This window comes from Sus scrofa, chromosome 13 (assembly GCF_054392235.1).
Source record: "Sus scrofa isolate SSC_HxYL_T2T_F1_AM1 chromosome 13, Sscrofa_HxYL_maternal_Yorkshire_Landrace_v2.0, whole genome shotgun sequence".
Taxonomy (NCBI): domain Eukaryota; kingdom Metazoa; phylum Chordata; class Mammalia; order Artiodactyla; family Suidae; genus Sus; species Sus scrofa.
In genome coordinates this window covers 29690491-29717700 of record NC_139395.1, presented here as the reverse complement: position 1 = coordinate 29717700, position 27210 = coordinate 29690491, and the positions used below count along the sequence as shown (strand labels likewise).

General features: G+C 40.5%; 1 protein-coding gene across 31 annotated transcripts in view; it reads right to left on the bottom strand.

Annotated features, from left to right (window-relative positions):
- Positions 1 to 16907: 16907 nt before the first annotated feature.
- ZCWPW2 (zinc finger CW-type and PWWP domain containing 2) overlaps positions 16908 to 27210 on the bottom strand; it is a 142166-nt gene continuing 131863 nt past the window's right edge. For 19 of the 31 annotated variants that reach the window (XR_014822557.1, XR_014822552.1, XR_014822555.1 and 16 more), the window contains 2 exons: positions 20843 to 20967; positions 16908 to 17537 (listed from right to left, as the gene is read on the bottom strand). Coding sequence is in view for 21 of the 31 variants with exons in the window: in XM_084987353.1 (XP_084843479.1) it covers positions 17376 to 17537; positions 20843 to 20967 (287 nt within the window). In the remaining 10 variants the exon portion in view is untranslated. The remainder of the gene's footprint in view (positions 17538 to 20842; positions 20968 to 27210) is intronic. The other 12 variants (XM_084987359.1, XM_084987379.1, XM_084987371.1 and 9 more) reach the window with 3 other exon arrangements.

The window sequence follows — 27210 nt, the reverse complement described above, 5'->3', positions numbered from 1 at the left end:
AAGATAGATCACTTTCGCCATATTTTAGACTCCACATATAAGTGATATCATATGGTGTTTGCTTTCTCTTTATGACTTACTTCACTTAGTATGAGGATCTCTAGTTCCATCCATGTTGCTGCAAATGGCATTATTTTGTCTTCTTATGGCTGAATAGTATTCCATTTTATATATGTACCACATCTTTTTTTTTTTTCCCACTGTACAGCAAGGGGATCAAGTTATCCTTACATGTATACATTACAATTACATTTTTTTCCCCACCCTTTCTTCTGTTGCAACATGAGTATCTAGACAAAGTTCTCAATGCTACTCAGCAGGATCTCCTTGTAAATCTATTCTAAGTTGTGTCTGATAAGCCCAAGCTCCCGATCCCTCCCACTCCCTCCCCCTCCCATCAGGCAGCCACAAGTCTCTTCTCCAAGTCCATGATTTTCTTTTCTGAGGAGATGTTCATTTGTGCTGGATATTAGAGTCCAGTTATAAGTGATATCATATGGTATTTGTCTTTGTCTTTCTGGCTCATTTCACTCAGTATGAGATTCTCTAGTTCCATCCATGTGGCTGCAAATGGCATTATGTCATTTTTTTTATGGCTGAGGAGTATTCCATTGTGTATATATACCACATCTTCCAAATCCAATCATCTGTTGATGGACATTTGGGTTGTTTCCATGTCCTGGCTATTGTGAATAGTGCTACAATGAACATGCGGGTGCATGTGTCTCTTTTAAGTAGAGTTTTGTCTGGATATATGCCCAAGAGTGGGATTGGGGGGTCATGTGGAAGTTCTATGTATAGATTTCTAAGGTATCTCCAAACTGTTTTCCACAGTGGCTGTACCAGTTTACATTCCCACCAACAGTGCAGGAGGGTTCCCTTTTCTCCACACCCCCTCCAGCGCTTGTTATTTGTGGATTTATTAATGATGGCCATTCTGACTGGTGTGAGGTGGTATCTCATGGTAGTTTTGATTTGCATTTCTCTTATAATCAGCGATGTTGAGCATTTTTTCATGTGTTTGCTGGCCATCTGTATATCTTCTTTGGAGAAATGTCTATTCAGGTCTTTTGCCCATTTTTCCATTGATTGATTGGCTTTTTTGCTGTTGGGTTGTATAAGTTGTTTATATATTCTAGAGATTAAGCCCTTGTCGGTTGCATCATTTGAAACTATTTTCTCCCATTCTGACATCTTCTTAATCCATTCATCTGTCAATGGACATTTGAGTTGTTTCCATGTCTTGGCTATTGTGAATAATGTTGCAGTGAACATAGGGGTGCATGTATCTTTTTCAATGAAAGTTTTGTCTGGATATAAGCCCAGGACTGGGATTGCTGGGTTATATGGTAGTTATATATTTAGTTTTATGAGGTAACTCCATACTGTTTTCTGTAGTGGTGATACCTATTGACTTTCCCACCAACAGTGAAGGAAGGTTCCATTTTCTCCACATCCTCTCAGTATTTGCTGTTTGTTGCCTTGTTCATGACAGCCACTTTAACTTGTGTGAGGTGTGAGGTGGTACCTCATTGTAGTTTTGATTTTCATTTATCTAATAATTAGTGATGTTGAGCATTTTTTCATGTGCCTGCTAGCCATCTGTATGTCTTCTTTGGAGAAATGTCTATTTAGATCTTCAGCTCATTGTTTTCATTGGGTCGTTTGTTTTTTTGTTGTTGATTTTTATGAGCTGTTTGTATATTTTGGAGGTTAAGTTTTTGTTGGTTGCAACATTTGCAAAGATTTTCTCCCATTCAGTGGATTCTTTTTGCTTTTTTCTTTTTAATGGTTTCCTTTGCTGTGCAGAAGCTTTAGTTTAATTAGGTCCCATTGGTTTATTTTTGTCATTACTGTTGCTATTCTTGGAGGTAGGTTGAACAAGATGTTGTGGTGATTTATGTCAAAGAGTGTTTTGCCTTTGTTTTCCTCCAGGAGTTTTATAGTATCTGCCCTTACATTTAGGTCTTTAATTCATTTCGAGTTTATTTTTGTGTATGGTGTTAGAGAATGTTCTAATTTCATTCTTTTAATTGTATCTGTTCAGTTTTCCCAGCATCACTTATTGAAGAGACTATCTTTTCCTCCACCTTCTTGCCACCTTTGTCATAGATTAGTTGACCAAAAGTGCTTGAGTTTATTTCTGTGCTTTCTCTCCTGTTCCATTGATCTGTTTTTCTATTTTTGTGCTAGTACCATACTGATTTGATGGCTGTACCTTTGTAGTATAGTCTGCAGTCAGGGAGCCTGATTCCTCCAGTTCTGTTTTTTCTTTTCAATACTGCTTCAGTTATTTGAGGTCTTTTGTGCTTCCATACAAATTTTAAAATGTTTTGTTCTAGTTCTGTGGAGAATGTCACTGGCAATTTGATAGGGACTGCATTAAATTTGTAGACTACCTCTGGTAGTATAGTCACTTTAAAAATAATGATTCTTCCATGCAGTCACTTTAAAAATAATGATTCTTCCAATCCAAGAGCATGGTATATCTTTCCATCTGTTTCTGCCATCTTTGATTTCTTTCATCAGCATCTTACAGTTTTCAGAGTACAGGTCTTTTGGCTCTCTAGGTAGGTTTACCTAGGAATTTTATTTTTTTATGAGATAGTAAATAGGAGGATTACCCTAATTTCTCTTCCTGTTCTTTCACTGTTATATATAAATGTAATCAATTTCTGCATATTGATTTTGTATCCTGCAACTTTACCAAATTCATTGATGTGCTTTAACATATTTTTTGGTAGTGTCTTTAGGATTTTCTAGGTATAGTATCATGTCATCTGCAAACAGTGACAGTTTCATTTCCTCTTTTATAATTTGGATTCCTTTTATTTCTTTTTCTCTGATTGTCATGGCCAGGACTTCCAAAACTATGTTGAATAACATTGGTGGAAGTGGACCTTCTTTTCTTGTTCCCGATCTTAGAGGAAATGCTTTCAGTTTTTCGCAATTGAGAATGATGTTAGCTGTGGATTTGGCCTATATAGTTTTTATTATGTTGTGGTATCTTCCCTCTATGTCCACTCTCTGGAGAGTTTTCCTTTTTTCATCAGGAATGGGTGTTGAATTTTGTCAAAATCTTTTTCTGTATCTATTGTGATGATCATATTGTTTTTATTTTTCAGTTTGTTGATGCGGTGTATCACACTGATTTATTTGCAGATATTGAAGAATCCTTGAATTGAATCACTGGGATAAATCCTACTTGAGCATTTTGCATGATCTTTGTAACATATATTTGGATGTGGTTTGCTAATATTTTGTTGAGGATTTCTGCATCTATGTTCATTAGTGATATTGCCTGTAATTTTATCTTTTTTGTGTGATAGCTTTGCCTGTTTTGGTTATCAGGGTGATGGTGGCTTCATAGAATGAGCTTGGGAGTGTTCCTTGATCTGCAATTTTTTGGATGAGTTTCAGAAGAATAGGTGTTAACTCTTCTCTGAATGTTTGATAGAATTCACCTGTGAAGCAACCAGGTTCTGGATTTTTGTTTTTTGAAAGTTTTTAAATCATTTTCAACTTTAGTGCTTATAACTGGTCGACTCCTATTTTGTATTTCTTCCTGGTTTAGGCTTGGTAGGTTGTACCTTTCTAAGAATCTGTCTATTTCTTCTAAATCATCCATTCTATTGGCGTACAGTTGCTCATAGTACTCTCTTATGATCCTTTGTATTTCTGTGGTGTCAGTTGTGACTTCTCCATTTTCATTTCTACCACTCTACCATCTCACTTATTTTTTTCTGCCTCTGTTATCCTGCTATTGATTCCTATTATTTTTTCATTTCAGATATTGTGCTATTCACCTTGCTCTTTAAATCCTCTAGTTTTTTAAAGATTTAAGTTCTCTGTGTCTTCATTATTTTTCACTATCTTGGATCATATTTACTATCACCACTCTGAATTCTTTTTTAGGTATATTGCCTATCTCATCATTTAGTTGTTTTTGTGTGTTTTTGTCTTTTTCCTTTGCTGGAAAGCTACTTCTCTGTTGTCTCATACTGTCTACCTTTCAGTTTATTGTCTCCTTGACAGCAGGTATGTAGACTTAGCAGCAGGTGCCCAGTCCTGGAGTTCTCAGGGTGGTAGCAGTTCATGTGTATCCAGAGCACATGATGGAAGTAGCAATATTATACTACCTGTCCTGGAGCTGGTTGGCTGCTAGAGATGGAGTCTATGAGGAAGGTGGCAGTGATTCGCAGTCCATAGGATTGTTTCTGTAGCATGTGGGGACAGCAGTGGCTCCTGTAATCCCTCCTGCTACTAGGTGGCTCTCAGGACTACTTCCTGCAGCTGGCCATGTCAGCAGCTGCTCCTATAGTCCCTCCCTTTGCTGGGGAAGCTCTTGAGATTGCTTTCTGTAGCTGTAGGAGCAGGCATGTTCTGTAGTCACTCCCCTTGTTTGGCCACTCTAGAGATCTTTCTTTGTAGCTTCAAGGGCAGGGGCTATTTCCTGATGTTGCTAAAAGGCTCTCTCTGTAGCTGCAGGACATGCACTTCCGGCGGTCCCTTCCTCCCCTTGGCTGCTGGCAGGAGTGTTCTGTGTAGCCACCATGGACTGGAATGTGGACCAATGGGTCTCCATGGCTCCCTTGGCACAAAACAAGTGCCAGTGGTATGGGTCCCTGCAGAGCCACTGGCAGGAGCCACAGATCTTGGGCTTTTCCCGGTTGGGCAGTTTGTGGCTTTCACAGGGAGCATCCACCAGCAGCCCTCTCTTGGCTCTTTGGCACAAGATGGGCTCCACTAGTGCAAGCCCCTGCAGAACCACTGGCCAGTGCTGCAGAACCTGGGCTTTTCCCAGCCGGGTAGTTTGCAGCTCTTGCAGGGAATATGCACCGGATGCCCTCTCACAGCTCTTCCAGCATGGAAGGGGTGCCACCAGCAAAGAGGGCCACAGGCAGGAGCCATGGAACTTGTGTTATTCCCCCAGGCAGTTATTCTGTCTGCTCCATGTTTTCTGTAGCCCTAAGTGCAGGGCTGCTCCCCTGCTGTTGCTAGGCAGCCACTGCTGCCAAATAGCTCCCAGAGCTGAGGCAGACAGTGTCCTGTAGCCAAGAGTCCACGCAGGGAACAAGACTATGGTGGTGGATCTCATCCCTTCTCTCCAGCACCCCCATACAATGGCGCCTAGCCTCTAAGCCCAACTGCATGGCCTCAGCTTATGCCCTTAAGTGTGGTCGCCTTATACTCTGGTCCTCCAGGCTGTTTCTGTGCAGCCAACCCCAGTTTTTTCCCATGGAGACATCCCCAGCTCTCTCTGAGTCTGATCTCTAAGGCCAGAGTTTTAGTTCCCAACACCTGCTGGCACCTGCATACAGGTTGCTGTGGCACTGACTGTATATGGAGGGGTTTTTTTTGTTTGTTTGTTTTTTCATTTTAACTGCTTCACATTGATTGTCTAGAGTTCCTTCTCTGTCCTGGCTGATCTCCTCGCTGGTGGGGGGGAACTTCCCAGGATGCAGGAGCTTTTCCTCTTTCCAGCTCCCTCCTAAGGGTGTAGGTCCTATCTTGCTTCTTTTCTCTTTTTCTTCTTGCTGTCGTCCTATCTGGTTTCATGAAATTTTTCTTGCTCTATCATAATCCTGAGGTCTTCTATCAGTTTTTATGTGCAGATAGTTCCACATGTAGATGCATTCTCAATGTATTTGTGGGAGTAGGTGAGCCTCACATCTTATTACTCTGCCATCTTCCTCATCCTCCCACATATATGTGCTTTTAAAAGTATATTTACTGGAGTTCCTACTGTGGCTCAGAGGGTTGAAGACCCAATGCTGTCTCCAAGAGGATGCAGGTTAGATCCCTGGCCTCATTCAGTGGGTTAAGGATTCAGCATTGCTGCAAGCTGCAGTGTAGTTCACAGATATGGCTCAGACCCAGTGTTGCTGTGGCTGTGGGCATAGGCCACAGCTGCAGCTCCTATTTGACCCCTGGCCCAAGAACATCCATATGCCACAGGTATGGCCATAAAAAGAAAGAAAGAACACATTTATTTGGAAATCAGGTTGTAAGGATTTTTTAAATGTCAACTGTGATTTATTTGGCCTTGGTAGGACTGTAGACAATTTTCATTTTCTTAAAATTTTCTCTTCTTTTTCAAGTAGTAGATGTGTCACATCACAGGCTCATCCCTATACTCATTGACTATAGCTTTGGGGTCATCCGTGGGGCTTGTTTGGCCAACAGGACGTTGGTAAACACAGTGTGAGCAGAGGCCTTGAAAGCACTGGCATTTCGGGTATACTCTTGCTCTCTCATCCCTCTGCTGTCTCCAAGAGCATGTGCCTGCTGGAGGATGAAAGGTGGTCCATGAAGCAGGCTGAGCTGCCCATTTCCCACCTAAGACTGCCCAGCTCCCCCAAGGGACAGGCCATCCTCAGATTCAGAGTGAGACTAGCAAGATCAGTGGAGCCATGCTCAGGCAGACCTGGCCAACCACAGGCCAGGCTTGCAGGTTCACAAACAAAACACATGCTTTGTTGTCCAGCACAGTGATGTCTGCTCACTGGACCCTGCCTCCCCCAGTACCTATAAAACTCAGAATGGTCTGACATTCCAACCCATCCAGTACCCTGTATCCTGTGTGTTCATCTGGGTGTTTCCTGGCTGCTGGCTGCCCTGTGTCCCTGGAGCCATGGGTGACCTGGAAAGCCAGAGTTTGTTGTTAGGGTTAAGGAACATTAGAAGAAAAAGCCACAACCACCTCAGGTTCAAACCATAGGTGTCTGAGAGTAGAACTTGTCAGAAGACATTTCTGAACAGGCTAAATTGGCAAAAAGGTTAAAATCAATATAAAAATGGAACTGGTGTTCCAACATGTGCAAGGTACTATGCAATGGTCTGGGTGGGTCCTCAAGTGGAAGGCCACACAGCGCCTCCCTTCTGGCACACACTGTACTCTGGGACCTCCTGGCACAGACAGGGCCCTCAGAGAGGCACCAACCCCTGTATTAACACACCATAGCACCCAAGGGCTTTAAACCACTGAAGGTGGTTAAAAATGCATTAGCTTTCCCCATCAGGATCTTGAGGGAATGGCAAAATCAAAAAGGCTGCTTGAGCCACCGTATGAACCTGAAGTAATGAGGTCTGGAAGTTGACTTGAACAGAAGAAAATGATATTAAGCTTTCATGGAGGACAAATGAAAGTACTTGGAACCTTTCTGACAGCCAGAGACCCACTGCCATCTAAAACTCTGCAACCATGGTGGGTCATTCCTAGGCAGCAGAGAGTTTAATAAGATGGAATCCTGTGGTCCTAGACCTCCTGCTGGAAGCTCTAAGGCACTCATCGTGGAAGCTGACAATCTTAGCTAACACCCCAGCACAGGATCCTCGGGGGGACAGTGCAGCACAGGCCAGCACAGAGATATCCTCCCCACACCCCCAGTGCCTGCAAACCCCAAAATGGTCTGGCACTCCAAGCCCATCCAGCACCCATGTGTTCACCCTGGAGATGCTGGTGGTGGTGCCAACCCTGGCTGCCCTGAAGAACGAACGCTCCCTTTGGCATGACACACAAAGCTTTCCTCCAGCAAAGCCCAGCCTGCCTGACCAGGCTTAATTCCTAATATCCTTCCACCCCCTGCAGTCTGGATACTGAGATTGAGGATTTGCTGTTACTGCTTTTCTCACCTCTGTGCTTGCTCAGCCTATGACCCTCGTCCCCTCCAGCCATCTCCCTCTTCCATCTCCCAATTCTGGCTTTGCTTTATAGGACTTGCTCCCCAAACAGGCTATAAAAGCCACTGTTACATGATATGCAACGAGCCAGGTGCTTTACTAGGTTCTTTGCCTATCTTAGCTCATTTTATCCTGTTCTACAGCTCTTGGAGATTAAGATCATTACTACTATTGTCTTCACCATCACCATTATCCCAGTTTTCAGATAAGGAAAGTGAGGCACAGAGAGGCTGCAGAATGTGCTAGAATATCAGTGTCAGTGCATGGGGCTGAAAGTCACGTGCTCACTATTCAATCACCCATGCCCATCACACTACACAAAGGGATGAATGAAACATCTCCAGGAAGCTGTTCTCACTCTCCTTTGCTTTCAAATCTCCACCATCGCACTTAACACATACTACCTCATAAGACTGGAACCCAATTTCTAAATAATCTGTACTTGTACACATTACTGCATGTTCACACCCTAATCCCCCTTTGCATGAAGTAGTCAGGCTGGCACAGAAGAGGTGACTTACAGCTCTGGCAGTGCTGGCAGCAGCGGCTGCTGAGATGGGCCTGTGAGTAAGAGGTAGGAAGAACAGGTGTAGTCAGGGGCAGGGGCTGCGTGGCCAGCCTCTCACTATGAAGGAGCACAGCTTTGCCCCTCTGGCAAGGGGGCTCCAAGAGCTGGCTAGCTCGCTTAGAAGCCACCCAGGATGAGTTCCTCTGCGACCTCTCCTCTTCTGCCTCCTGCATCCTGGCTTTAGCCCCAGCAGTAGGTGAGGCTGTGGAGGTAATGGAGGATCAGGGGCGATGGGCTGCGGTGAGGCAGCTAAACAGGAAGTGGCAAGAGGAGCAAGGGTCACAGGGGGCACCCAGAATCTGGCCTAAGTGAGCTAGTGGAAGCACTGGGTCCCACTGGGCCAACACTTAGTGGGGGGTTGAAGATCAGGTGTCCCTGTCACTGGCTGTCTCTGCTACTTAAGATGAATCCAAAAAGGGCAGGAGGGGAGTCCTAGGTTTGCCTCACCTCCCTCCATGAATTGCTGCTGACTGCCTGGGTCTAAAGCTGTCAGCTGACCCCAGACTCTGAGGGGTGGCTTCTCATCTCTGGCAGGGGACAGACACCTGAGGATGAAGGAGCTGTGCAAAGGTTTCTCTACCTATCTGGGAAGAGAACTCCCTTCAGCTTTCAGACATTCTGTTTTCTTTTCTTTCTTTTTTCTTTTTCTTTTTTGCTATACCTGCAGCATGCAGAAGCTCCCAGGCCAGAGACTGAACCATCGCCACAGCATGGACCAAAGCCACTGCAATGACAACACCAGATCCTTAACCCACTGCACCACAAGATAACTCTGGCAAGACATTTGGTTTTCAGTATACTTTCTGCTTGGTGGATATGTTTACATCCCTCCATCACTAGGTAGAAAACTCTGGAAGAGAGGGGCACAGCCATACACACTTCTCTCCTACAAAAACACTCCTTTCCCCCTTCAAATTGCAAGAGTATTGTTTTACAAAATTTAAATTATGCAATTTAATTTCTTGTTATAATAAGCAAGTATCACTGATAATATGCAATGATTCTGATTAAACATTTTGGTGAGCTTCCTGGCTTTCAAAAGACCTTTGGGGAGTTCCCATCGTGGCTCAGTGGTTAATGAACCAACTAGTATCCATGAGGACATGGGTTCAATCCCTGGCCTTGCTCAGTGGGTTAAGGATCTGGCGTTGCCTTGAGCTGTGGTGTAGGTTGCAAACGCAGCTGGGATCTGGTGTTGCTGTGGCTGTGGTGTAGGCTGAAAGCTGTAGCTCCGATTCAATCCCTAGCCTGGGAACTTGCATATGCCATGGGTGTGGCCCTAAATAGACAAAAAAAAAAAAAAAAATCTCTGGGGCCAGGGTCCAAATTCCACATTGCTGGAGGAGGGCATGCTTAAATATAACACAGCCTCCCACTGAAAGGCATGCAGATGCTACTGCAATGCATCCAAAGCAATGCAGAATCCTGCCACTACCCATCAATAATAAGACTCCCCTTTCTTTCTTTAACTGAATGTCTATGAGAAAGGTAAAGTGATTTAAAGCCATTGCTAAAATTCAGCACTGAAGTATCCCTTAAAAGACTTTGTTGTTAACACGCCCACAGAGAGGTGATCGCAAAGCTGCTGGTGATGGTTTCCAAGGATTTATTTAAGAATGAGAAAAATGATTGGTATAACCACTATGGAAAACTAAATATAGAACTACCATATGACCCAGCAATCCCACTCTTGGACATATATCCGGACAAAACTTTCCTTGAAAAAGATACATGCACCCATATATTCATGGCAGCACTATTCACAACAGCCAAGACATGGAAATAATCTAAATGTCCATCAATAGATGAATGGATTAAGAAAATGTGGTATAAACACATAATGGAATACTATTCAGCCATTAAAAAGAACAAAATAATGCCATTTGCAGCAACATTGATGGAACTAGAGACTCTCATACTAAGTGAGGTAAATCAGAAAGAGAAAGACAAACACCATATGATTTCGCATATCTGGAATCTAACATACGACACAAATGAAACTTTCCACAGAAAAGAAACTCATGGACTTAGAGAACAGACTTGTGGTTGCCAAGGGGGAAAGGGAGGGAGTGGGAGGGATTGGGAATCTGGGGTTAATAGATGCAAACTATTGCCTTTGGAATGGATAAGCAATGAGATCCTACTGTATAGCATTGGGAACTATATCTAGTCACTTATGATGGAGCATGATGGAGGATAATGTGAGAAAAAGAATGTGTGTGTGACTGGGTCATTTTGTTGTACAGTAGAAAACTGACAGAACACTGTAAACCAGCCATAAATGCAAAAAATAAAAATCATTTAAAAATGAGAAAAAAGGAAATCTGATATTGATGACCTGTAGAGGGAGTAAAACACAACTAAGAAAAGTGATCATTTCAAATGCACAGTTACATTTAATCTCAATGACTATAAGTGCAATGTCCTTAAATACATCTTTAGTTTCCTTCTAAAAGAAAAGGAGTTCCCTAGTGGCTCAGCAGGTTAAGGATCCAGCATTGTCACTGCTGTGGCACAGGTTTGATCCTTGGCCCAGGAACTTCCACCTGCTGGGAATGTGGCTAAGAACAACAAAGATAACAGAAGATAAAGCTAATTTACAAAGCACTTCCAGGTAAAATGTTTCATTCACTCCTTATAACAAGGCTTTGATTTAGATAGGTCCATCCCCATTTTACATATGAGAAAAGTAGGTGATCTTTCCACTGCCCAGCTGGTAATCAGGGAATTAAACAATATAGACAGTAATTAAGGGCATGGGATTTGGAACCAGACAGAAATGTACTCAAATTCTGGCCCTTCCATTTACTGGTTATGGGACTTAAACAAAATGTGGACTCAAACTTATGTTTTTCAACTCAAAATCCTTTGACACAATATCAAAATGCTAAGGAAAGCATGGGCCACACAAAGGGATGGAAAAACAAGCATACTTTTGCCAAATAAGATGATCTACCATCATGAGCATATCTCCACTCTGTGTGATTATTAAAGAGTCTAAAACTACTTACAAGGAAGAAGTGACTCACACTTATAAACCCTGAGTGATGTGTTAGTGGTATAGTTACTCTGTTTATTGATAATATGTATACATACGCTGCCTCCTTGATAAAGCAATGTGAGGCAGTTTTCAATAAAACTTACCACTGTGGACAGTGCAGGTGTTGGGCTGAGCCCTACCAATTAGAAGCCAGTCAGGGCCAGATCCAGGCTAAGCTGGGAAGTCATGGGAAGAAGACCTTGGTCTAGCACTCTGAGTCCAAACATGGAGGCAGGACTATGTTTGGCAGTAGTTCCACCCTAAGGAGAAAACAATGCAGAAACAGCCAGGAAGCTGACACCACAAGCTGGTCCATGAGAAGGTTGTTAGGACCAAGAAGGCAAGTATGTCAGTCAACTACAGCCACAGTAATGCTGTGTAAGAAACCACCCCAAAACTCAGTGGCTAAAAGCAACACTCCTTTACCCTACAGCTCAAGAGGGCAGCTCTGCTTCATTCTCCAGGTCTGTGTGTCTGAGCCCTTGCCATGGTTGTTCCCTCCTGCAGAACTCGAGGGCCTACTGGGGCACATCCAAGATGATAGCAGAGGAACAAGAGGAAAGAAGAGATACTCGGAGCCTCTGAAGGCCTTGACTGAAAACTGGCACTATCACTTCAGCCCTATTTCATGGATCAAAGCAAAAGGCCAAGCCCCATGTCACAAGGAGGGAAGTGCATTCTGCCCGTGATGGAGCCATGGTGATGGTGCAGCAGGAAGAGACAAAGAACTTGGGCCAATCATCTAGTCAACTACCACCCATCTCCATGGCTACTTTATTCATATCCCTCCAATGTGAAAAACATCCCCATAGCCATTGAAGGACACACCCAATTGTGGAACCAGGCACAACACTCGGGACTCCATGATTTCTATATGGTACAGGTGTGAACTGCACCTGTGAACTTAAAGCAGGAGTTTCTAGCCAGCCTCCTCCCACACCCACACAACAGACAAAGGTAGAATAGGGATGGATGATGAGAGTGGACACCCCCATTCAAAAAGAGCAAACTTGTTCTTTAGCAATTCTGAAATCCCTCGAGGCAAATTAGACAAGTCCCCTGCCATGCGAATAGAAAGTATTTCATGATTAGACCTTGGTTCTATTCTCAAGGGAAGGAGAGGAATGGTGGGGCAGAGGGGTAGGGCTGGAATCCCCAGTCCATGCTCTCTATCCAGTCATGCCAGAACTCCTGGCTCTGTTCCCTAAGATACCCTCACCATTGCATTCCTCATTGCTTCTGAAGAGAACACTGAAACTCATACCTTTCTTTGGTGCCTAAGTTTAACCAGCTTGTCTCCTATCTTAAAAAAATGGGGGGCTTGAAAGTCTTTTTTCCCTCTTAAACAATTTTAGTCTCTTTTTGTTCAGGTTGGTTTGGTCATACCATTTTCTCTACAACTTGGGTTTTTTATGTATTTGATTGCAGTTCATTCCATGTGTCAAAGATGACAATTTTTTTCAAGACATGCTTCTCTCCAGATTAAATTACTAGCACTTTGGGCACATCCAAAGAAGATGGTACTATGCCACTGTCCAGCTGGAAGATTGACTAAAAGTCATTTTGTCTAGTTAGCAGTATTACAGCCATGTCCCTGAATAGGTCTTTGTCCTGAGGCCATGTTTTTCTGCAAGTCACCGGAATTTGGTCTTTGTCTCTCCTGCTATATATTTCAACAACCATTCCCTGGACTTAATCTTTGTCCTCAGGCTATATCTTAATTAGAGAATTTTTTTCTGGCTGGATAAACTGAAGATAACAGTTTTGTTTTCTAAGTAATAACTTCTGGGCTGCTTGTAAACTGTTCTTTTTGTTTGTTTTTTGTTTGTTTTGAGCCTCTTTCTTACAGTAACTTACTATTTGCAAATAACTCATTATTTAAAATTTTTTCTTAGAAACTATTTTCTTCTCTCTTTGTTCTTTCCTTTTATTATTCTCTTCACCTCTTTGGGTGATTTTACCATGCAACAAATCAGTGGGTGGAAAAATCCTAATATTTAGATTTATTCACACAGAATGTTCCACTTGGACCACAAGACCAAATTTATCTGTACCGATCAACTCTATTGAGAGGTAGAAAGAATTGGTTCAGCTCTAGAGAAGTATTAGAATTTTTAAACTGCATTATGTCACCCGTGGGGACCTGATAGAAAAATGATAAAGCAAGACTTGATTATTCAGAGAATTTTCAAAATCTTAACTTTATCCCTTGGAAGGGCCACAGGTCAAATTCTACTGGTCTGGAAGTATCAGGAACAGAACTCCACATTTGTTAGCCCTAATATATGGTAGAGTCATGGCTTACCAGCTGTTTGGCAGAGGCATTAGATGGCAGAATGATCTGGTTCCACCTGAAGCACTATATAGGTCAGCTCAGGTACATGAATGCAAAGTTCCTCTACAAAGAGCTAACCACCAACTTTTCCCACAAAGACTCTAGATCAATTTAGAAAGTTTTTGATAGCATTTAGGTCTACCGAGGATGGATTAACTGTCTGTGGCCTATCACTGTTCATTGCAGAACCAATAAGGTCAGGACTACGGATTTTTTTTAAAGTACATAGGTACACTTCCCTCTTTACCCCACTGGAGGCAAAGAGAGTCTATTCCATTAAAAGTTTTCTCCAACAAAGATAGAATTAAACCTCTTACCAATGGAAATCCCTGCATAAATTCAGTTTTTAGCATGGGGCAAATGGACCAGATCTTCCTGGAATACAGGGTAACAGAGCTGGCTTGAACTCAACTCCCCAGGGTTTGCAGATCTAAGTGAGGACTCAGCTTCCAATGGATGCAGACCCTCCATACGTTTACGGAAGCTGTAAACTAGGATGACTTGGCCCAACTCATTTCAAACAGCATTAGTCAGCCACTGCTGATTCTTATTGGGCAAAGAGGGACTCTTATTCCAACCCAAATGCTTGGCAGAATGACCTGATGTATTGTCTTAAACCTCATATATCAAAGTTGTTATAACCATGTGAATAGAATTTAACTTCCATTGGTAGGCAGGAAAAATTTCCTTATGAAGCTTACCTTTAGGCCTAGTGAGAAGTCTAGCTATAGAGTATTGCCCACCTCTGGGCTTGTGCTAGAAGGCAACTAATCACACAGTATCCTTGGTCCACACAGAGTCTAGACCCACAGAAGCAGGAGTGTCACCTCTGGTTCTGTTGAAAGTAAGATGTTAGGCCACTAGGCATGAGAGAAGCATGGCAGGGGCAGTCAGAAGAGAAAGGCTCTGAGCTAACAAGAGTCATAATCATAACCTGAAGTTTTCCACGTTAGGATTGTTACGTGCACAATATGTAGGTTATCATGCTCCCTCTCACAAGAAACACCACTCTATAAATGGAAAGATGCCTAGGCTGAGTTCAGTACCTTGCCTCGGGTCTCTCAGCTAGTAGATGGCAGTAGCATCAGAATCTGAAGACAGGTGCCCTGCTCTGTGTTGGTGGTCTACCTCTAAATATGGCTGTTTACCCATAGGGAGGATCTACCAGCCAGGCATGATTCTTGGTCCTGAGAACAGAGATGTTAGTTGACTGTACCTTCACCCTCTTCCTGGCACATCTCATCTGGAAATCTGAAAGCCTATATCTCCGCATGGATAGAGGCTCCCCCAACCTCTTCTTGGAAGGAGACTACAGCTTCCTCTGCTGAAGAGCCAACTCAAATGTTTGTTCTTAGCATCATTTTGAGGTGCTCAAGTACACAAAGACTTCAGTGGGTAGTCTAGACTCTCACTTAGAACACTGTAGAGTCAAATTTGGCCTGGAAATATCAGCATCTTACTTGCAGAGTCAAAATCAGTCTGGAATATGACTTTGATGAGCTACGGTTATTTCACCAAGAGGAACTGATCTAATTGGTCTACCAGATCAGGGTTTATAGCAAACACTTGCATTGTGGATAAAGTCTTCCAAATGTAATTGTAGTCATCTTGATAGTTGATTCTAAGACGTAAAGCAAAATCAATTACTCTTTGAGATATTTTATAGGCTCTGAATATAAAACCATATTGCCAAGGAAAAGAAGAAGAGTTTTTCTAAAATGCTCTGGAGCAAATTCAGGTTGAAGACAAAGAGGAAGCCTTAAGCCTTCACTGTTGTGTACCATTTAGAATTTAAATAGGATTCCTAGTCACATTGTTTCTTAGTGTGGTATTGAAATGCAAACATCATTGAAGTGTGAATAGCTTCAGACTCATCCCTGAACTCACATAATTTGGCTCAAAGTTGGTATCTGTCTTCCATTTTTTTTTTTTTTTTTTTTTGTCTTTTTGCCATTTTCTTGGGCTGCTCCCACAGCATATGGAGGTTCCCAGGCTAGGGGTTGAATCAGAGCTGGAGCCGCTGGCCTACGCCAGAGCCACAGCAATGCGGTATCCAAGCCGTGTCTGCGACCTACACTGAAGCTCTCGGCAACGCCGGATCCTTAACCCACTGAGCAAGGCCAGGGATCGAACCTGCAACCTCATGGTTCCTAGTCAGATTCGTTAACCACTGAGCCACAATGGGAACTCCTGTCTTCCATTTCTAATATGCATGTATTCCTACATCAGTGAACAGCACTGTGACCACCAGAAACCTGGAGGTGTCTCTGACTCCCTGTCTCATCCCTAAACACAATCTCCAAATCCTGATAATCCACTCATGCTAATTTAGCTTTATCTGTTTCTCTCCATCATGGCATTACCATATTCAGGCTAATGATCTCACAACTGAATTACCAAGTAGTATACCAACCAACTGGTGCCCTGACTCCAGAGTCCCTCCCTCTCACTCCATTCCCCACGCTGCTGGCGTGAGCTTGCTTGAATGTCTGAACCTCCTTCCTGGTCCCCGAGCCTTGTGCACACAGGCCTCCTCACCTTCCCCCATAAAATGCCACTCCAGCTATTTCAATCAAGGCCAGGGCCCAGCTGACCTCTTCTCTTTTCAAGCTTGGTTTTTGTTTTTATGTGGAATGCCCTTTCCCTCTCCTCTGGTAGAGAGAGGTATAGAGAGGGAGTTAGAGCCAGAACTGGAGATGGATGTGCATACACATCTTCTTATAAGGACAGAACAGAATCTAGGACTATGTATGGGAATTCTTAGGGAATGGGGCTTCAGGTGAGAGGTTAAGGGAGTGGCATTGGAGTTTCCACTGTGGCGCAGTGGGTTAAGAACCTGACTTCAGCTGCTTGGGTTGCTGTGAAGGTGAAGGTTTGATTCCTGGCCCCAGCACAGTGGGTTAAAGGATCTGGTGTTGTCACAGCTGCAACTCAGCTCATACCTATGGCTCAGATGCAATTCCTGGCCCAGGAAATTCCATATGCCATGGGTGCAGCCATAAATTTTTTAAAAAGAGGTGGGGAATGGCATTTCGGGAGGGACTCTTTTCTTCATTGTATAGATTTTTATATGGTGGATATGTTTAACTTATCACTTGATATTTTGAATTATATTTTCCCATCCTTACCTTAAGATGAACTTATTCAGTGGGGAAGGATCCAGGATTCTGATCTTCCCCCTCCACAGATTTTGTGAATCAGTTGGGAACTGTGATTGAAATGATTGTTTCCAATAAATAAGGCAATTGACGGTTTTGCTTTCTAAGAAAAGCTCCAACCTCTTATACAACCATTTTTTATTATGTCCTTTTAATTCACCGTAGCTTAATTCTACTGCAAATACATATTCTCTAAATATATTAGATTTGAATTATCTGTAAGAATTATAGTAGCATTAGCAGTCATTTCAACACTTAGCCACATCTGAATAAAAAGTCTAAATAATCATTGTAAAGCATGTATTTTTGCAGTAGGCTTCATAAACCATTTTAAAATTAAGGCAAACAAGAAAAAAAATCTACAAATACAAATACCAGGGTTTCTTAAATTCTAAACATATAACACTAACTTAAATACCATTTGATTGACTCTCAAAATAATGGATTTTCTTAATATATAAAGTAGAAAGTTATCACAAATATCAACTTTGATATAACATGTAACTATTTCACTAAACATTTCTAAGTTCTGACTGGGAAAACATAAAAATATAAACGTTTTTATCATTAACTTTTGAAAATACCCATAACCTAAAATTCAGACATCAAAGCATCTATTTCTTTAAACTTGTTAGTTATATTTTCAATGCATTCTTCAGCTTTTAATTTTAGCCCATCAATTACAAGATAATCTTCTTCATAGTGGTTTTCAAGTGAACTGCCCGCAGGAGCTTCAGGGCTGCATTTAGATAACTGCAAAAATAATCATACAGTTCATCAGAACTACACCAAATTTACTTGAAGACCAGGCTTACTTATCTGAACAAAACCTCATTAGTAAATCTTTAAGTCAGAGCCATTACACAAAGTGTTCCATTATCCTAGTGGTCAGATAATGACCCCATCCATGTAATGTTCAGTATTGTGAGTGTAAAAGAATGTACACATGTATGTGTAACTGGGTCACCATGCTGTACAGTAGAAAACTGACAGAACATTGTAAACGAGCTATAATGGAAAAAAATAAAAATCATTATAATAAAAAGTAACTCATTATTTAGTCCTGTCTCTATCTGCCAACATTATATGTTTTGAGTTTTAACTTTATGCTTTGGAAAAATGTGACTGTTAAAATTCTGTGAATTTTCTATATTTGTTTATCTTAAAAATGACTACTATGGGGAATACAAGCTAAAACTGTTTTAGTCACATTTTCTGTGTCATCTTATAAGCGTCTATCTGCATTACTCAGGGGTAGTGAGAGTGTGCACTAGCTTAGTGGGAAAGGACAAGGGTAAAGGCAATGCAAACATACACACAGATGAGATTTACAACTTCAAGGTTCATTAAAGGCAGAGGTAACTTCCTAACAAATGTAAGAAAAAAAAGTACATGTAGCTTATACAAGAACTTTCATATATCAAAAATGTACCTTTTAATACAAATAATTATGCAGTAAACTGTCATATTTATATATGAACTATCTAACTTCTGAATTATTTAGGTAGATTTTATAATAATCTGAAATTAATTCCCTCCCATTTTCTCCAAGTCAGGGCATGTCAACTGGTGTTAATATTAGCTAAGAACATTATTAGAAAGGTGACTCTACTGAGGGAAATAATTTCATAAAGCATTTCAGTGACAAACAGAAATGAATTTTGATTATTCATGTGCGTATGATTTTTTTTCATGTTGCTACTCCCAAATCATTGGTATAAGTGCTTGAGAGTAATCAACTTGAAACCTCATACATGGAATGCATGATGAAAACATTAAATTTAAATCTTTGAAAATAGCTCAAAGATATCTGCCCAGAGGATAAACAGGCTCAGAACTTTTTTTTTTTTTTTTTTTTTTTGTCTTTTTACCATTTTCAGGACCGCTCCTGTGGCATATGGAGGTTCCCAGGCTAGGGGTCTAATCAGAACTATAGCCACTGGCCTATACCACAGACACAGCAACGCGGGACCCAAGCCGCGTCTGCAATCTACACCACAGCTCACAGCAACGCCAGATCCTTAACCCACTGAGCAAGGCCAGGGATCGAACCCTCATGTTTCCTAGTCAGATTCGTTAACCACTGAGCCATGAAGGGAACTCCAAACAGGCTCAGAACTTTAAAATGATCAGGTGGCTCTATTTGGTATAATGGCTTGTAACAGGCCACTTTTTCCTAAAAACAAAACACATCTTTGGTTTTAAGTGCATTATCATCAGTTTTAAATGTATTACCATATTAATTTTTCCTAACTAGAAAAAAAGAAAAAAGAAAGAAAGAAAGAAAAAGGAAAAAAAGAAATCTCTTAGGTGATCATTTCTTTTAAATTGGAAATTGCTCCAGCTTTGACAACTGGTCTCATTTCTATGCTCCTCATTTAAGAACTAACAAAGCCCTAAGTATCCTACACCTGGCAAGAGCGCCACACTCATAAAGCTCAGTGTGGAGAGCAGCTTATGAACCAGTCAGCAGGTGACACTCGCCTGCCTACCAACAAGTTAAAATGGTTAATTTTTACAATTCCAAAATGCCCTTTGAAAGCATGAAGTACTATAAGAATCTAAAACAAAAAAGTGAACTCCTGCCTGCTGGTCTATTAAAACTATGTGTTTTACCTTAAGAAATAAAAATCAGAAGTAATTTTCTGTTCTATCAAGTTACTAGTTATAATGGCAAAATAGAAGCCAATTCTGTGATTGTAAAACTTCCAAGACATTTCTATAAAAATCAACCTGGCTGTATTTTTGAAAAGACAACCTGCAAAGACTGAAAAAAAAAAAAAATACTGCATAAAACCATATGGTGTTCAAACAAAACACACATTTGCCAGAAGAGAATAACTTGTATAGCAATTATATGTATATAATATATGTGTATAGATCTTGTTCTACAGTATATAGATCTATAATCTACAGATTTTATTCTATAAAAGATAAGATCTATATATAGAGAACAAATTTTTTTTTAAGAATTCTAATTGGAAAGATGGCAAATTTAAAGAAGGTACAAGTTGATACCACTAATCAAGAAAACTATTATGTTTTTCAACAGTGTTTCTAACATTAATTTGATTTTCTCTTGACACTTCAATCTTAATTGTAAGTTCTGTATATTTTCTTGATTTCTATCTCAATAAAGAAGATTAAAAATCGTCTTTATTATTGCTGAAGTTCTGAACGAAATCAGCCAAAATGGGTAAACGATCTTATCCATTTACAAATCCACCTTTTCCTGTACCTCAGAACAGACAGATTTGGGGATGGGCATACAGGCATACTGTATACCAAAATGAGTGAAGAGAAAATAAAACCTTAAGGACCCAGGGCTCCTCACTGCCATTTTTCTAACTACTTAGGGAACAGCTGTAGCACCTTGTGAAAGCATCTGCCTTCAGACTTATTTTTCTCACACCTGGCACACTGCTCCTCTATATTAATGACCTGGGCTTGTACCCTCATTTTATTTGCAGAGACATGGAGCTGCTGTGCTGGGCAGTTTGTCAACCAACTTCAAATTTCTGTTGTCATATGTAAGTATTGAATACAGTCAGCACACATGGCCTTTCTCAGCCCAACATAGCTGACCAAAAGGGGTGGGTGGGTAAAGACAGTCTAGTTAAGAATGGTGAAATATATTCTGGTGAAAAACTACCTCCAGGATGTTACTAATGAGATTTTTTTTCCCCCATTGAGCTTATCCCTGTGCATGAACCAGTCAGGGTAGATTTTCTAGAGCTGCTCCTGCTTTGCCCCTTCTCCTGACTGTAAAGATTGGTACGCCTTGATAACATTGAGCCCCTTCATCTCTCTTATTCTAGCCTCAAAGATCTGAAGTAAAAGAGCTCCTCTACTCAAACGCGGATATTTTTTCCCAATGAGGGATATTATTCTGATTTCTCAGTAGGCTACTACTTTATTATTCACCTCATGATAATCAAGGGCTCAAATTTCAGGAGTGAAAAGAATTTCCCATATAATTAAAATGAACATCTAGGGACAATTTCTGCCATTTAAGGAAGCTGAAATTGCTATCTGTCATGACAATACCAAGACACTACCTTTTCTCCTGTATGTGCAGCCTCTCCATGCTCCTCTTCAGACTCATGGGGGGTTGCCATGGGCTCTAGTGCTTGCTGTAGCATCTGCTCCAGCTCTTTTAGCAAAATTTCTGTCTCAGAGACAACTAAAGAAACATTAGTGACATAGTCAAAAATGTGATATCTTAATTAATTCAATCTAATTCATAATCTTAAGCACCCCCCAAAAGAAAATTTTCTAAATGTTATGAGATAAAAAAATAAATATTTTGTGCGATTTTCATATACGGCCTCTGCTTGATGCAAAATTATTATGAATTTCCAGGTGAATTTTTTACAATTATTCCTCGAAAAATGCAAGTGACATTCTCGCTATGTATACACCATTAAGTGTCCCTGAAACATTAAAGCTCACTAGAAGTCTGTATTTTGTAAATAAGGTACCAAAGGCACAAAATTAAATTGTTATTTATAGACCAGGGGTCAGCAACTTTTTTCTGTGAAGGGCCAGAAGGTAAATATTTCAGGCTTTGTGGGCTAGATGGTCCCTGCCACAACTACTCGATTCTGCTGTTGGAGTGCAAAACTATATGCATAAACCAACGAGAGTGAATATGTTCCAATAAAGCTTTATTTATAAGAGCAGGCATTCACTGCTGAAGTGTGGGCTACAACTTGCTAATCCCCACAATAAACTATTAAAACCAGTCTTTAAGAGGGGAAGCCAGGTAACTAAGGGGCTAGGCTAAACATAGGCTAGTCTATTCCTAATCAAAATACCAATGCATCTTAACTGCTTAATGTGATTAAAAAACCCTACACACTTATAAAAGTTGTGGGTTTTTGTGCTGCTGTGACACAAATATGTAGGTAGGCCAAAAAAAAAAAAAAAATCTGGTAATTCATTGAACTTGCTGAGATAAAATGATCTCCTCCACCAAAGAAATAAACATGTATTATAACTCTACAGAATTAATTACTGATTAACAATATGCAACTGAATTCCCAATTTATATTTTATCATGTTTACTTCTTTATTTCTTTTAAGAGATTTTTAAAAAATTAAAGTATAGTTGATTTAGAATGTTTCATGTGTACACCAATATGATTCAGTTACACACACACACAGCACACACACACATTTTTTTCAGATTATTTTTCATTATGTTATTTACAAGATATTGAATATGGTTCCCTATGAATTCCCCACTTAAATAAAACAAAGATTTTCTGTTTTATATGAAGTCTTGTTGGAGTCAGATCAGAGGAAGGAGACCAGTGAGACCTGTTCCTGCACAACAGACAGATGAAGCTCCTGAGAAGTCTTCCAAAGGCAGCATGATCCAAGGAGAAAGACCATGAAGACACACTCCATCACCTTCCACTCCAGTTATACAAATCTGACACACCACATCCTATTATCTCGTGTTCATTGGAAGGTCATCAAAAAAAAAAAAAAAATCACACTAGGTAGAGCTGCTGAAAATTCATGGAACCCAGATAGGACACAGACTTTAGTGCTAAAATATTATCAGTGAATATCAATGCAAAGTGTTCTCAGTAATAATAACTTTGTGCATAGTATATACACATCCATTCATGTGTATGTGTATGTTTATACACACAAGTATCCTTGTAAATTAAGCAACGTTATAAGGTAAAAAATCAAGATTATTAGAGTTCCTTGGTGGTCTAGCAGATTTGGCATTGTCACTGCCATGGTGCAGGTTTTATTCCTGGCCCAGAAACTTCTGTATACCATGAGTGTGGCCAAAAAAAAAAAAAAAAAAAGAGAGAGAGAGAGAGAATGTGAGAAGTTCCAGTTCAAAAGACTCTGTATTTTAGTGCTATCCTCTTTTATTCAATCAAAAAATAATTATGGAGTTCCCGTAGTGGCTCAGCTGGGATCCATGAGGATGTGGGCTCGACCTGTGGCCTCATTCAGTGGGTTAAGGATCTGGTGTTGCCATGAGCTATGGTATAGGTCACAGTCGTGGCTCAGATCTGGCGTTGCTGTGGCTGTGTCATAGGCTGGCAGCTGCAGCGCCAATTTGACCCCTAGCCTGGGAACTTCCATGTGCCTCAGTGTGGCCCTAAAAATACAAACAAATGAAACCACAAATACTTACTGTGTGCCTACTAAGGGCCAGGGACTCCACAAACCAATGAGCCTTCCTGATCATCATCTCTACTCAATCTTAGGTTTTCTCTATGGAAAACTTTCAAAACACCTTGAAAGTAACTTTCTTATAAGCCATTCCACACCTTAGAACCGCTTCTTAAGTGGTTTAAAACAAAACAAACCTACTGTACAACACAGAGTAAACTATTCAATACTGTGTAATAACCTTTATGGGAAAAGAATCTGAAAAGGAATGGTATATGTACAACTGATTTACTCTGCTATACACCTAAAACTAATACAACTTTGTAAGTTAACTATATTCCAATAAAATTTATTAAGAAAAAAAAACCCAAAAAACTTAACTGACATTGTAGTTGTATCCACATAGATCTGTGTTCCGTGCTCACTGCTAAGGCCTAAGAACACACTGTATACACTATTACATTCTAGAACAATGGTATTCAATACTTTAGGACATAATCACCTGGAGTGTCTATTAAAAAATATGAATGCAGAGCTCCCATTGTGGCTCAATGAGTTAAAGACCCAAAATTATCTCTGTGAGGATGTTTGATCCCTGGCCTTGCTCAGTGGGCGAAGGATTTGGCTTTACTACAAGCTGTGGCTCAGATCCAGTGTTGCCATGGCTGTGGTGTAACCTGCAACTACAGCTCCAATTCAACCCCTGGCCCAGAACTTCCATATGCCACTGGTGAGGCCGTAAAAAGAAAAAAAATATATGAATGCAATACCATCTCTACTGAATCAGAAATTTCCACAAAAATGTACATTTTTATTTTTATTGAAGCAGTTTTATTAATGAGATTAACCTCTCCTTATGACAGATTTCTCACTTAGTAACCTATTAATTAACCACAACGATGTGTGGTTACTGTCACACCAACACCCTAGTCTCACTCACAGATGCTGTATTTTCCTACTTCATAGTCTGAGTCTATGGAAATTGATACTGACATTTAATGCACTGTTGAGAAGATGAATTCTGAGCTCTACCACAAACAACTTTATATTTCTAAGGCTAGACTAAAATACAATCAATTTATGACAATGAATGTCATTGCCGAATGCCATTGTAGGCCGTTTTCAACTGATCTGGAAAAATATGTAGACTGCCTTTTGATCAAAGGGTAGACAAAGTAATGGATGACTTAATAAATCAACCAAAGTTCATAACACCAACTTGACTGATGTCAAATTCTGCTTTCAGAGCAACAGGAGGCTTGCCTCTCTAAATAGGTATTCTTACACTGTAAACGGATAGAGTCCAAAAATAATTCTCGGAAATAGCAGTGACTGTAATCTACAAACTAGGTTATCAAAATTGGTCAGTGATCTGCTCCCAAGATAGAGACAGAATGAATACCTGTACTAAGTGTATGACCAATCATCTTCTGTCAGCACTGATTATCCTGTACTTTTCCCGACTTGCTTCAATTTGTTGTTGAGAGTAAAGTGGTAGCATTATAGCTGCCCTATCACTCAGAGAAAATTAAAAAAAAAAAAAGGAAAAGAAAAAAGTATCTCTTATACTGAAGTCTATATCTGGCTTTTTTTTATTTTTAGGTTCATACCTGAAGCATAGGGAAGTTCCCAGGCTAGGGGTCAAATTGTAGCTGCAGCTTTAGCCTGCTCCACAACAACAGCAATGATGAATCCTTAATCCACTGAGGGAGGCCAAGGATCGGATTGAACCTGCATCCTCATGGAGACTACATCAGGTTCTTAACCCAACAAGCCACAACTCCTATGTCTGGCTTTTTAAACTGAATCTTGTAAAATAAATCACTGCTATTTTTTGTTTATTCTTTTTTTTTTTATCTTTATAACCTAGCCTGTGGCATATTCCTGGGCCAGGGATTGAACCCACACCACAGCCATAACAATGCTGGATCCTTAACTGGATCCTTAAATGCTAAGCCACCAGTTCTTCCATTTCTCATAAGAAATAATTTACTATTTGTCTCAATAAATAAGTCACTATTTTAAAAGCCTTCAAAACTATGAAGTTTTCTTTAATCTCTACTTTTCTTTTAAATGTTTAAAGAAGCTATTTTCTCCCTTGTATAAAGAGGCCACTGGTTGGGCTACTTCTAATCCCGCACTAAAAAACAGCATCTTTAATACACTTTCAAGACCATTTCAGTGTTGAAATTTTGAAGCTATTCTTACAGAGGAGGAGGGTGAAGGGGAGGAAAAAGCACTTGGTTCTATTTTGTTTTCAAGTAACCATAAACCCTCCTCTGTGTGCTCATGACTTAGATATAGATGTGAGTGAAATACAGGCTAAAGTGGAATGAAGAAGAGCTCCTTCTTGGGGCACAAACAGAAATAGGAGGCTTGGTGCTTTTAGATAAGGGGCATGAAGACCTCGAGGTTAAAGGTAACTCCAAACCCAGAGCAGGCAGGCCATGGTTGTCTTTAGTAGTGAGACAGCAACTTTCTCCCCATCAGCCTTTTACCTCCCAGGCCAGGACTTGAGGCCCTTGTGCTCCTGCAAGGGCTCAGCTATGATCCAGATCTTGACAGTATTAGCCATTCTCTGTCCTGTTTACCTGTCTCAGGTGGCGGGGGAACACATCCTTTGCTAACTTAGTAATGAATACCAATAGATTATTAGTTAATATTTCATTTATTACAACTTTTATAGACTGTCTATACCCCAAAAGAAAAGAGGTATTACCAGCAGAAAACAGAGATACAATAAAATAAATGCCCAGATGGCTTCACAAGGGAATTCTACCAAACATACGAAGAGGAATTTATACCCACCCTCCTTAAACATTTCCAAAAGGTTGAAGAAGAAGGAACAATCTCAAAGACATGCTATGATACCACCATCACCCTAATACCAAAACCAGACAAAGATAACCCCAAAAAAGAAAACTACAGGCCAATATCTCTCATGAATATAGACACAAAAATTCTCAACAAAATTTTAGCCATCTGAATCCAACAACATATAAAAAAGATCATACACCACGACCAGGTGGGATTCATCCCAGGATCACAAGGATGGTTCAACATACACAAATCAATCAATGTCATACACCACATTAACAAAAGAAAAGTCAAAAACTACATGATCATCTCCATAGATGCAGAAAAAGCATTTGACAAAGTCCCACATCCATCCATGATCAAAACTCTTACCAAAGTGGGTACAGAGGGAACATACCTGAGCATAATCAAGGCCACTTATGACAAACCCACAGCAAATGTAATACTCAATGGAGAACAGCTGAAAGCCTTCCCCCTAAAATCTGGAACAAGACAAGGATGCCCACTCTCACCACTGTCTTTCAACATAGAACTGCAAGTCCCAGCCACAGCAATCAGACAAACAAAAGAAATAGAAGGTATCCTAATAGGAAGAGAAGACATAAAACTGTCACTGTATGCAAACGACATGATACTATACACAGAAAACCCTCAAGACTCAACCTGAAAACTACTCAAACTGATCAATAAGTTCAGCAAAGTAGCACGATATAAGATTCACATTCAGAAATCAGTCGCATTTCTGTATACTAACAACGAAATATTAGAAGAGGAATACAAAAATACAGTACCTTTTAAAATGCACCCCCAAACATCACATACCTGGGAATACACCTGACCAAGGAGGTGAAAGACTTATATGCCAAGAACTATGAAACATTAATCAAGGAAATTAAAGCAGAAACAAAGAAATGGAAAGATATTCCATGCTCCTGGGTTGGAAAAACTAATATTGTACAAATGGCCATCCTACCCAAAGCAATCTACAGATTCAATGCAATCCCTATCCAATGACCCATGACATTTTTTACACAACTAGAACAAACAATCCAAACATTTATATGGGAACCACAAAAGACCCAGACTTGCCAAAGCAATCCTGAGGAACAAAAACCAACCAGGAGGCATGACTCTCCCAGACTTCAGGCACTTTTACAAAGCCACAGCAATCAAGATGGTGTGGAACTGGCACCAAAACAGAGAGACAGACAGACAGATGGAATGGAATAGAGAACCCAGGAATAAAACTCAGACACCTCTGGTCCATTAATCTTGGGCAAAGGAGCCAAGAACATAAAATGGGAAAAGGACAGGCTTTTCAGCAAGCATTGCTGGGAGACCTGGACAGCTGCATGCAAATCAGTGAAACTAGAACACACCCTCACACCAAGCACAGAAATAACTCAAAATGGCTTAAAGACTTAAATATAAGACAAGACACCATCAAACTCCTGGAAGAGAACAT